Raw genomic sequence first — 13,348 nt, forward strand, 5'->3', positions numbered from 1 at the left:
TGTGTGTGCACAAATCTTTGAAATAGCAGAGCAAGTTGAAAAGCTGTTTTAAAAAGAAATGTGTGACTGTTGAGTTTCACAATTTGATAAAGGCATGAAGTACCTGCAGTAAAGTTAAGCTAAAAATTTGCAGTAATTTTTAAAAATCCCTGTATGTTGCACTGCAGGAATGAAAGACCTTAAAGCTGAAGGGAGATTTACTGAAATGGCACAAGGGGTGAAGAAACTTGATTGTGTAGAAACTATCAGTCCACATGTTTATAGTTAACACCCATTCCTGCTTTCCATTACTTGACTTAATTGCCTTTTCTGGGAGAGTTGTAGGTTTATTAGGTTCTAATTGGGAAAACTGAACTCATTGCCTCAGCTACATTTATTGTCTTAACCAAGTGATTTACAAGTAAGAGGATAAGGTTTTGTAATTTAAAGTAGCAAAGGCTAAATAGTGATCTAGAGCTGTTTGGGGTGTGTGTGTGTCTGTCTCCTTTCTACTCATTTATTAATATACACTGTGGTTCCAATGTGGATCAACTGAGGATGAGCCATAAATGTGGCATATCTATGGTTGCCCACAGACTGAGAATGAATGAGAAAAGTGAGTTGAGGATTATCACCATCTGATCATTTGCTTGAACTTTTGTAGGCAAAAGTGGCCATCAGAGAGCTTTTACCAAATGGTCTGCGAGAGTCGATCAGTAAAGTGCGTTCGAGTGTAGCTTATGCTATATCGGCAATAGCTTACTGGGATTGGCCTGAGGCATGGCCAGAGCTCTTCCGACTATTGATGGAGATGCTGATTAGTGGTGATGTGAATGCAGTGCACGGGGCTATGCGGGTGCTCACAGGTATGATTAATGGGTATTCTTTTCAGAGCCCTTGTTGTGTTAAACCACAATTCAGGAAGATAAAACTGGGGCTCTTTTTGCTTACTAATACCTCTGTCTCCTTCTGCAGAATTCACCCGAGAAGTGACAGATACACAGATGCCACTTGTGGCTCCTGTAATTTTGCCAGAAATGTATAAAATTTTTACAATGGCTGAGGTAAGTGACAGGCGATGGCAGCTGTTCTTTTAGGTTCCCTGAACTATCAAAACCAGAGAAACCAGCTTCCAAAGCCAGTTGAAGTTCTAATTTCTATATTAAAGATTTTTAAAATTCCCCATAGGATGTGAATGATGCTGAGTAGGTCTGTAATCCAAATCTCCACCACCTCCTCTTCCCCCCGCCCCCCCCCCCCCCCCCCCCGCCCTCCCAGCCAAAAGATGAACACCATACAACATTGTTGAACTGCTACAGTCCATGTGTAGATACAGCACTGTGCTATTAGGAAGGGGATTTTGAGATTTTGATTTTGTTACAATACCCAATATTGGGAAACAGGTTGAATATGATAACATTCCTTGATGTTTAATTTTGCCAAATAACTTGAGTCTGACCTGCACTCATTACTTGAGTAGCCTGCAAATCAAAGGACATTTAGTTTTCCAACTGGCAGGTTCAGCTGCGCTAGTGAATTGTCACTTGGCCTTCGACCACCCTATTCTGACCAGTGACCCCCATTTTAGATGACAAAATCAAATTGCTGGAGACGCTCAGCAAGTCTGACAGCATCTGTGGAGAGAAAAGAGTAAATGCTTTAAGTTCAGTGACCCTTATTCAGAATATTCAGGGCTGATCTGTTAATATTTTGAAATCCACATTCTCAGATAACCCCAGCTAACTCAGATTCTTGGCAGTCAAAGGAATTAACTTACCACTGCCTTACAATAATTCTATGATCCCACTTCTTCCACCCCCTGAGGTTAAGTGTTCCAAAGTTGTCAATCCTATGGGAGAAGAAATTTTTGCTCTTCTGTCCAAAAAGGAAGAACCCTAATTTTAAAACAGTGCTTCCTAATTCTGGGCTTCTCCACAGGAGAAAACATCATTACTGTGCCATCTTGTCAACATCATTCAGGATTTTTTGCACCCCAGTTAAGTTAGTCCTCTTTGTTCTAATCTCCCTGGAATAAGTCAAACTTGTTTTTTATTTTGAAAACGTACTTAACAACACACCCAATTCCAGGTTTCAGTCTTGTAAACCTCTGAATTGCGTCCAATTCATTTGCATTCTTCATCAATTATGGAGACCAAAACTGCGCGGTATTCGAGATGTGGTCTCAATGTCTTGTATAACTGAAACATAATATCCTTTGTATTTTAGTTCATTTCACAATAAAGGGTCGTAGTTTATTAGACTTCTTAATGCTGACCTTTTGTGATTCATACACCTAGATCCCTCAAAATCTAAAAATTCTGCAATCATCCTGTTTCAATGTTCTTGTGCTTTTTCATTCTTCCTGTCAATGTGAACAGTTTCACACTTTGTAATAACAACGACTGCAGATGCTGGAAACCAGATTCTGGATTAGTGGTGCTGGAAAAGCACAGTAGTTCAGACAGCATCTGAGGAGCAGTAAAATCGACGTTTCGGGCAAAAGCCCTTCAGGGCATCAAAGTTTCACACTTTGCTTATAATACACCATCTGCCAAATTTTTGTCCACTCACTCAAGCTATCTATCCTTATCTGAGTGTGAAAAAGCTTTTCTTCACAAGGAGTGGTTCGAGTGCATTGTCTGGAAATATGGAGGTAGTTTCAATCAAGTCATTCAAGAGGCCATGAGAGGATGATTTTAAATAAAAATGTTGTGCAAGGATACAAAGTGGGCAGTCGGTTGGCTTTGAGTCACAATGCTCATTTGGAGAGCTGGTGCAAACACAATGGACCGAATGTGCCACAACAGTTTGACAACATACTTCCCTATTATCTGTGTTGTCTGCAAATATAACTACCATGCCTTTGTTCTCCTTGTCAAAATAATTGATGCAAATTGCAAAAAATTGATACCCCAGCACAGAACCCTGCAGGACCCCATTCATCACATCCTGCCAGTTTGGCAAAAAATAACTTTGCCAACCAACCATCAGCCATCTTTCCATCCATGCTAACATTTCACACATCTTAGAACTTGTATTTTCTTCAACAACCATTCATGGTCTGCCTTATCTGCCTTCTGGAAATCCATGTATACAGGCTCGCCTTTATCCACAGCACATGTACTCCTTTAAAGATGTCTCAAATTAGTTAAATATGATTTTTTTTCTTTCATAAATCATGCTGACTTCCGACTTGAAGTATTTCTAAGTACCTAGTTTTGGTTTTAATACAAACACAGAATTCTGGAGAAACTCAGCAGGTTTGGCAGTATCAGCTAATGTTTCAGATTCAATATGACACCTCTTCAGAACTGTTTTCAAACACATTCCCCATAAAATCTGGCTAATTTACTTATAAATTACAGTTTTCTCCTCTTGAATAGAGGGGTATGTACAGTCTGATGGAACATTTCGTGGATTGAGGGGGAAAAAATGGAAAATTAACACGCATGCACCTGCTCCAACTCAAGAACCTAGGAAGAAGCCCAACTGGACCTTGAAACTTTGTTGACATGTAGCTGCTTCAGCTAGCTTAGTGTCACTTCCCTAGTGATTGTAATTTCACTAACTCTTTCCCTTCAAGGTTCTGACGTACAGCTATTACTGGAATGTTTTGTTGTAACCTGTATAGTGAATACAGAAGCAAAATACTGTTTACTTCATCTGCCATTTCCTTATTGTCCACTATTAATACCTCTCTCTAGAGGACCAACCCTCACTTTGCTTCACTTTTGAAGAAGAGCCATGCCAGAATTAAAATGTTAACTCCTGTTTCTCTCCAATGCTACCAGATCTCCTGGATTTCTCAATTTTTGTGTTTGTCTCACTTTACTTGCTTTCTTATTTTGGAGAGGAAGTTTAGAAATTCTTGCTAACTATTTTTACGTTCATAACCAGCTTATTCTTGTACTCAAATTTTTTCCTCTTGATTCATCTTTTAGTCATTCACTGTATTCTGACCAGTCACTTGACCTGCCATTGACCTGTGTGCAGTTAATATCATGGTTGCAGGTTTCGATTCATTAATATGTAAATCCTAGGATGACTTTCAACTCACATTCCCAAGATAACTTAAGGTTTTTTTAAAAAGTGCCACCATAATTACATTCTAAGTGATTAAAGACTGAACAGCAATCTAGGTTTATTCAATACATTGCATCAGTTGTATGGTACTTTGATCTTTTACTATAAATTCTGTGTCCTATGATCATGCTCCACTAGCTGCCTGATGATGGAGCAGCACTCCGAAAGCTGTACTTCCAAATAAACCTGTTGGATTGTAATCTGATGGTGTGATTTTTAACTACGTCCACTCCAGTCCAACACCAGTACCTCCACGTCATGCCTAAGTATTTTAGTTAAGTGGTGGATAGAATTTTTAATAATAATAGAATGCTCAGAATAAGTATGTTCCAAAATATTCCCTAAATGTCTGATACTGTGTATCTATCTATCTAGCTTAACATTTCACTTCTCTTCAGCTAGCTCAACTTCCACATAGTTGCCTAGTTTGTTTTAGACCCATTCTTCTCCCTTGCACACTGGATGTAAAATTCAATCCTATTGTAATCGCTATTGTCTGGAGTTGCCACGTTAAACAATACCAAGTCTAATATAACTGCTGTGTGGCTGGTTCTACAATGTACCATTCCTAAGGAACTATCTCAAAAACATTCTGTGATCCAATTCATGAATGTGTAGATTAATGTCTTACATGATGATTGCTATCCCTTATCAAAAGTACTCAATACTTGATTATTGTATTTTTTTCAGTGTCTGTTAATCACATTGTGGTTACTGTTAGAGAGTCAACAGACTATTCCTTCTAATGAATTCTTTCCCCAACTATTTCGCATTTCCACCTAACTTGATTCTACACCCTAAACTCTTTGATCAAGGTAATGTTCAGCTGTTTCACTAATGCCATCCTTGATTAACAGTGCTACCCCTCCTTTACTGAGCTTCCTATTTTTCTTTAATGTCACATGCCCCTTAATAGTCAGAAATACGACCGAATCATTTTGCAGCCAGTCAGGTCATAACTTATTTCTTTGTGCATTGTCAATTTATTTATAAGTGCTCCTCTCATTCAGATACAAAGCCTTTAATTTTGCTGTCTTGTTATCTTTTAAGTACCTAGTTTTGATTTCTGATGCATTGAGTATTTTTCTGTCTGTTCCTGCCATTGTCTGATGCTAATTTCTAATTTTACTTATTACGTCGTCTCTATTCTTTGATATACCACATTTGATTCCTGATACTAATACTAATGTAAAGGTTCTCTGTTTCATTAGTTAGGCAATTTGCAAGAACACTGGTCGCAACATGGTTCAGTTGTACACAGTCTCAAATGTAAAGCATCCCCCTTACTGGTGCTGGTGCCCCACAAAGTGGAACACGTGCTCCTACACTGGTCTTTGAGCCGCATATTCATCTTTATAATTTGTACCCAATGCTAATTTGCACACAACTCCATTAATAATTTAGAGATTACAACTTTTGCAGTTCTGTTTGTCAGTTTAATGCAGAGTTCCCCATACTGTATGCAGGAACCCTTTCCTATTTCTGTCTGTGCTGACACCTACTTGGGCTGTGACAACTGGATTCTCCCACTCCAAGTTCCTGTCTAATCCCAAGCATGGAGCCATGCAAACAACTCAGCTATTTGCATTTTCACTCTTTGCTGTAGTTGCCTCCCATCCACATCACCACCACCACCATTATGCTATCTCCCACACCCGATGCATTTGTTTTTCATCTCTCCTCCTGCAAAAATCTGAGATGCAACACTGATAGAGGCAACTGGTCTATTGATTGCAACACAATACAGTGCGGAATTCATGATTTTCTTGAATGAACAGGAGTAGAATTTTACTATCTTTTGTCCCAGGAAAAACATAATAAAATGCAACAACTTGAGGACATATGTTTAAGGTGAGAAGGGAAAGATTTAAAGAGGACCTGTAGCTTTTTTAGAGGGTGGTGCATGTATGGAATGAGCTGCCGGAGGAAGTGGTGGAAGCTGGTACAATTAAAACATTTATGAAGGCATTTTAATGGGCATATGAATAGAAAAGTTGAGATGGATATGGACCAAATGCTATCAAATGGGACTAGGTCACATTGGAATGTCTGGTTGGCACAGATGAGTAGACTGAAGGGTCTCTCTCCGTTTTGTATGACTGTTAGCCCTGTCACTCCCTGATGGCATTGTGATTGTGCCTAGTCAAAGACTGCAGCTGTTCAAGAAGACAACTCTCCGCCACCACCTCAAGCACAACTGGCAATGGGCAATAAACATGTTGCTGTACATTGGCTTCAGCTCAAGATACTTGCCTTTTTCCTGAATTATGGTGTTTCCCTTCTCTTGTTTCTATATTATGATTGATCTGGTTTAAATGGGAGATTGTGACCCAGAATCTCTTTACGCTGGTGTGAGTGTTATCAACAGAGCTACAGTTAACACTACCAAACAGCGAACAGCCAGGGAATTCCTAGAGGCATGGCACTCATCCACAGACTCTATCAACAAACACATCGACCTGGACCCAATATACCGGCCACTACAGTGGACAGCTCGAACTGACAACCGGAAGCAGCAGAGACAGGCCACTATAAATGCCGGAGGAAACAGCACAGAAGCGCTTCACAGGAGGCTCCCAAGCGCTGAGGATGTCACCTGGACAGGGGACGAAACGTTTGCAAGACAAATTCCCAGCTCGGCGAACAGAACCAGAACAACAAGCACCCGAGCTACAAATCTTCTACCAAACTTTGAACACTACCCTGACGACCACCTGCAGTGATTTTTTGATTGACCTTCAGCAATCACAGGCACCTTTTTCAGTATGCTTCACCCAGTAGAGAGTTTCCCCAATTCCATCTTTACTAATGCTTGTCACACTGGAGTTCAGCTCTTTTGAGTGAGGCTGTAATCAGGCCAGGAGCTGAGTAGTCCTGAATGAACAAGATGAGAATGATGGTCAAAGAAAGGTAAGTAATACAATCACAAACTGTTCAGGAACAAATGCATTTACTAAAACATTATTGAGAAATGAAATGATTGGAACAATTAGTGAAAATGAATTATATTACCTGTATAGCCGTGTATTATTGTGAATTCAGACAAACTTTTCAATACTTCATTGTTTTAACTGACAAATGTTTAGAAGCTGCAGATGTTAATTAGTGTTCATTTCTATAGATTTATAGTATTCGAACCAGAGCACGTGCAGTTGAGATCTTCACCACATGCGCCAACCTTATCTGTGCGATTGAAGAGGTTGAGAAGGTAGGTTAAAGACTAAATGGTGAAATAGAAAGCATTTGGCATGTTGGGTCAACTCCTTTTCTTTTTAAAAAAAAACACACTTCTCCGTTGTGAGCTCTCCACTTCTCCATCTACCCTTGAGCTCAGTTGTCCTCCAAGCCAAATCAGTCTGCAGATTCTATTCATGTTCTTAATCAAGATTATTACAGGTACTGTATTAGGGGCATGCACTGTATCCTGCTGGCAGTAATATACTTGTATCTGTCTTGTGTATATACACAAATGTGTACATACACAAATGTGTACATGTGTGATATCAATGTATATTTGCATTAATGATTGATGTATCTTTTGAGGTAGTAATGATAATAAACTTGTAGTGGTTGTCATTTCCACTGTGTAAACTGATGGCATCTTCTAGTGTATGCCCAAATGCAGTTAAGCCATGGAAATTTGAAGTTGCTGTCAGTTATTTGATGCATACCCGACAGAGCAGCTGTTGAAGTACCTACACTGCTCAGAAAACTGCAGTCCATTAGCAACCGTTGAACTGATGAGATCTTCCATTCTAGCACCGAACATTAATGTGGAAGCCTATTTAACAAATTATACCTTGTTTAAAAAGGTGTAACTTTTTTTATAAGTTCATAATTATTTCTAAATAGCCCTCCTGGTTGTGAGTAATTTTATTTTCTAAATGTTTAAATTTCTCCATAATAAATTCAATATGACTTTTTCCAAAGTTCTGTTTTGTCTCATATCTTAAATCAATAGTAAAAAATGAAATAGGGTCAGATGGCGTAGAACCTGTGTGGGTAGAACTGAGGAACCGCAAAAGTGAAAAAACACAGTTGGAGTTATGTACAGGCTTCCAAATAGTAGTCAGGAGCTGGGGCATAAGATACACGAGGAGGTAGAAAAGGTGTGCAGGAAAGGCAAAGTTACAGTGATCAGGGGAATTTCCATATGGACTGGGGAAACCAGGTTGGTAGTAGGTTACAAGAAATGGAATTTGTGGAATGTCGATGAGATGGCTTTTTGGAGCAGCTTGTGGTGGAGTCCACTAGGGAGCAGGTGATACTGGATTTAGTGTTGTGCAGTGAGGCAGACTTGATAAGGGAGCTTAAGTTAAAAGAACCCTTAGGAAGCATGATCCTATTAACTCTGCAGTTGAGATGGAGAAGATAAAGTCAGAGATAACTGTATTACAGTTGAATAAAGGCAACTACACAGATGCTGAGCAGGAAAGACAGTGGAACTGCAATGGCAGGAGTTTCTGGGAGTAATTCAGGAGACACCACAAAGATTCATCTCAAGGTAAAAGAAGCATGGTACAGGGAGGCGGATAAGGCAACCACGGCTGACTAAGGAAGTGAGGGATAGCGCAAAAGCAAAAGAGAAAGCATAGTGTGACGAAGGATAGTGGAAAACCAGAGGGTTGGAAAGCTTAAGACCAACAGGGCAACAAAAAAGAGAGAGAAATGTAAATATGAGGGTAAGCTAGCCAGTATTATAAAGAAAGACTGCAGAAGTTTCTTTAGATATAGAGAGGGCAAAATAGAGGCAAATGTGGACATTGAGCCACTGGAAAATGATGCAGGGGAGATAGTAATGACGAGCAAGGAAATGGCTGAGGACCTGAACAATTACTTCATGTCAGTCTTCACAGTGTAAGACGCTAGTAATATCCCAAACATTCAAGAGAGTGAGAAGGTAGAGGTGATTATGATTGCCATCATCAAGGAAAACGTGCTAGAAGACTGAATGGCCTAAAGGTAGATAAATCACCTGGACCAGATGGACTACACTCCGGAGTCCTAAGGGAGATAGCTGAAGAGATAGTGGAGGCATTAGTGGTGATCTTTCAGTAATCGTTAGAATCTGTGAGGGTTCCAGAGAACTGGAAAATTGCTAACATGACACCCTGTTTAAGGCAAAAGATGCACAATTATAGACTGATTAACCTAACTTCAGTTGTGGGTAAGATCCTGGAATCCATTATGAAGAATAAGATTTCTGAATACTTGGAAGTGTACGGGCAAAGCCAGCATGGGTTCATCAAGGGGGGGTCGTGCCTTACCATCTGCAAGAATTCTTTTGAGGAAATAATAAGCAGGATAGATGAAGGAGAGCCAATGGATGTTATCGACCTGGGCGTAAAGAAAGCTTTTGACAAGGTGCTGCACAGGAGGCTACTGAGTAAAATAAGAGCCCACGGTGTCAGAGGCAAGGTGCTAGCATGGGTAGAAACTTGGCTGTCTGGCAGAAAGCAGAGCATGAAAGAGTCTTTTTCAGGATGGCAGCCTGAAGTGGTGTTCCGCAAGGCTCCGTGTTGGGACCACAGTTTTTTCAGTTTAGACATTACTGACCTAGATGTAGGAACTGAGGGCATTCTGGCTAAGTTTTCAAATGATACAAAGATAGTTGGAGGAGCAGGTAGCATTAAAAAGGTGGGGAGCCTGCAAAGGAATTTGGAGAGTGGGTTAGGAGAGTGGGCACGGAAGTGGCAGATTGAGTACAACATAGCAAAGTCTGAGGCCATGCACTTTGTGAGGAAGAATAGAGGCATGAACTATTTTCTAAATGGGGAGAAAATTCTGAAGTGCTAAGAGACGTGGGATTTCTAGTCCAGGATCCCCTCAAGGTAAACTTGCAGGTTGAATCAACAGTTAGGAAGGCAAATGCAATAATTGCATTTATTTTGAGAGGGCTAGAACATAAAAGCCGGTATGTACTTCTGCGGCTCTATAAGACTCTGGTCAGACCACATTTGGAATATTGCGTACAATTTTGGGGCACGTAACTCAGGAAGGATGTATTGACCTTGGAACATGTTCAGCGGAGGTCCACGAGAATGGTTCCAGGAGTGAAAAGGTTCTTGAGTATCAAGGGTTATGGCAAGAAAGTGGGAGAATTGGGTTGAGAAACTTATCAGCCATGGTTGGTTGGCAGAGCAGACTTGATGGGCTGAATAGCCTAATTTCTGCTCCTGTGTATTGTGATCCGATGTATGCCCCAATGATTTATTGATTTGAGGGTATGCTGAGCATATGGGTTATATTATATCTGAAGCAATAAACAAACTGCTGGCGAATCTCAGCAGGCTGGACAACATCTGTGAAGAGGAATCGAGAGTTAAAGTTTTGGTTCCAGTGATCCTTTAAAATTGTATCTGAAAGCTATTTCTCTACATCTTTTTCAGGGTGCGGCCAAGGCATTGATCTTTCCTGTGGTACAGCAGTTCACAGAGGCATTTGTACAAGCCTTGCAGATGCCTGATGGTCCAAGCTCAGATAGTGGGCTAAAGATGGAAGTTCTGAAGGTGAGTACTGTGGGGAATGAGGCAACACATGAAACTTGAACTTGGACCCTTAAAACCAAATAATCGTCAGTTTTAGTCATGGAAGTGGAGGTCTTGAATCATTCCTGTTCTTTTTGAGGAATAGCGTACAATTCCAGGGCTCAAGCAAGCAATGGCACTTGCAGTTCCACAGATGATTGCTCTTTTGAGGAGTGTCACCTACTCTCCGAATTCCTGAGAAACTGACCCCTCCTTCCAGTTCTGTTGCAGACAGTGACTGTCTCAATCCCTGATCTCTATTCTCCTGTTAGTGATGACAATGATATCTGCGGCTGATTCTGTGTATAAAAAGATGTTCGCTCCAAAGCCCTGCTTCTGTTTCTTTGTGACACAGAAGTGTTCCTGATCCTTACTTTTGATTCTTTTGTGGATATACCCATTTCAAACAGGTATGCTGTTTTGGAAAATGTAGGGGGTGATGGATTCTCAGGAGAACGTTGCATGAACAGCCAAGTTTCTGGTATTGAGGCTGGCTCTTAGGCAACGAGGGGTACGTCTGCTTCCAAGAATCAATTGTGTTAGGGGATTCTGTAGTCCGAGATACTGACAAGAGGTTTCTGTGGCCAGCAGAGAAAAAGCAGAATGGTGTGGTGTTTCCCTGGTGCCAGAATCAAGGATGTCTCCGAGAGGGTACAGAATGTCCTCACAGAGGAGAGGGGCCAGCAAGAGGTCATTGTCCACGTTGCAACCAACGATATAAGAAGGGAAAAGGTTGAGATTCTGAAGGGAGATTACAGAGAGTTAGGCAGGAATTTAAAAAGGAGGTCCTCAAAGGTAGTAATATCTGGATTAGTCCCAGTGCTACGAACTCGTGAGGGCAGGAATAGGAGGATAGAGTAGATGAATGCATGGCTGAGATGTATGGAAGAAGGATTCACATTTTTGGATCATTGGAGTAGAAGTGACCTGTACAAGAAGGATCTTTTGGGGTAGAAGTGACCTGTAGAAGGATAGATTGCACCTAAATTGGAAGGGGACTAATAAACTGGCAGGGAAATGTGCTATAATTGCTTGGGAGGATTTAAATTTAAAGTGGGGAGGTGGGACCAGGGAGATAGTGTGGAAAAAGATCAATCTAAGACGGGTACAGTTGAGACCAGAAGTGAGACAAATAGGCAGGGACAAGGTAGGACTAATAAATTAAACTGCATTTATTTCAATGCAAGGGGCCTAACAGGGAAGACAGATGAACTCAGGGCATGGTTAGGAACATGGGACTGGGATATCATAGCAATTACAGAAACATGGCTCAGGGATGGGCAGGACTGACCGCTTAATGTTCCAGGATACCAATGCTACAGGAAGGATAGAAAGGGAGGCAAGAGCGGAGGGGGTGGGGTGGCATTTTTGATAAGGGACAGCATTACATCTGTGCTGAGGGTGGATATTCCCGGAAATACATCCAGGGAAGTTATTTGGATCTCAGCTACCTGTAAGAATAATACGGTAGTTATGGTCTGGGATTTTAACTTTTCAAACATCGACTGGGACTGCCAAATTGTTAAAGGTTTAGATGGAGAGGAATTTCTTAAGTGCGTACAAGGCAATTTTCTGATTCAGTATGTGGATGTACCTACGAGAGAAGGTGCAAAACTTGACCTACTCTTGGGAAATAAGGCAGGGCAGGTGATTGAGGTGTCAGTGGGGGAGCACTTTGGGGCCAGCGACCATAATTCTGTTCGTTTTAAAATCATGATGGAAAAGGATAGACCAGATCTAAAAGCTGAAGTCCTAAATTGGAGAAAGGCCAATTTTGATGGTATTATGCAAGAACTTTCAGAAGCTGATTGGAGGCAGATGTTCGCAGGTAAAGGGACGGCTCGAAAATGGGGAAGGCTTCAGAAGTGAGAGAACCAGAATCCAGAGAAAGCATATTCCTGTCAGGGTGAAAGGGAAGGCTGGTAGGTATAGGGAATGCTGGATGACTAAAGAAATTGAGGGTTTGGTTAAGAAAAAGAAGGAAGCATATGTCAGGTATAGACAGGATAGATCGAGTGAATCTCTAGAGTATAAAGGCAGTAGGAGTATACTTGAGAGAAATCAGGAGGGCAAAAAGGGGACATAGCTTTGGATTCTCCTTAATTCTATTTGCCAAAGGGTCTTTACAAATATATTAAGTACAAAAGGGTAACGAGGGAGAGGATAGGGCCCCCCAAAGATTAGCAAGGCAGCCTTTGTGTGGAGCCACAGAAAATGGGGGAGATACTAAATGAATATTTTACATTAGTATTTACTGTGGAAAAGGATATGGAAGATATAGACTGTAGGGAAAAAGGTGGTGACATTGTGCAAAATGTCCAGATTACAGAGGAGGAAATGCTGGATATCTTGAAACAGTTAAAGGTGGATACATCCCCAGGACCTGGTCAGGTGTTCCCGAGAACGCTGTGGGAAGCTAGAAAAGTGATTGCTGGGCCTCTTGCTGAGATATTTGTATCATCGATAGTCACAGGTGAGGTGCCGGAAGACTGGAGGTTGGCTAACATGGTGCCACTGTTTAAGAAGGGTGGTAAAGACAAGCCAGGGAATCATAGACCGGTGAGCCTGACCTCGGTGGTGGGCAAGTTGTTGGAGGGAATCCTGAGGGACAGGATATACATAAGGACTGATGGGTAGTCAACATGGCCTTGTGCATGGGAAATCATGTCTCACAAACTTGATTGAGTTTTTTGAAGAAGTAACAAAGAGGGTTAATGAGGGCAGAGCGGTAGATGTGATCTATATGGACTTCAGTAAGG

The 13,348-nt window shown here is 41.1% G+C and overlaps 1 protein-coding gene across 1 annotated transcript in view; it reads left to right on the top strand.

Moving 5' to 3' along the window:
- Positions 1 to 13,348, top strand: part of ipo9 (importin 9) — a 73,520-nt gene that overhangs the window by 19,051 nt on the left and 41,121 nt on the right. The window contains exons 4-7 of the mRNA XM_072563508.1: positions 644 to 845; positions 955 to 1,043; positions 7,184 to 7,270; positions 10,452 to 10,571. Of these exons, the coding sequence (XP_072419609.1) occupies positions 644 to 845; positions 955 to 1,043; positions 7,184 to 7,270; positions 10,452 to 10,571 (498 nt within the window). The remainder of the gene's footprint in view (positions 1 to 643; positions 846 to 954; positions 1,044 to 7,183; positions 7,271 to 10,451; positions 10,572 to 13,348) is intronic.

Source organism: Chiloscyllium punctatum, chromosome 45 (assembly GCF_047496795.1).
Source record: "Chiloscyllium punctatum isolate Juve2018m chromosome 45, sChiPun1.3, whole genome shotgun sequence".
NCBI lineage: Eukaryota > Metazoa > Chordata > Chondrichthyes > Orectolobiformes > Hemiscylliidae > Chiloscyllium > Chiloscyllium punctatum.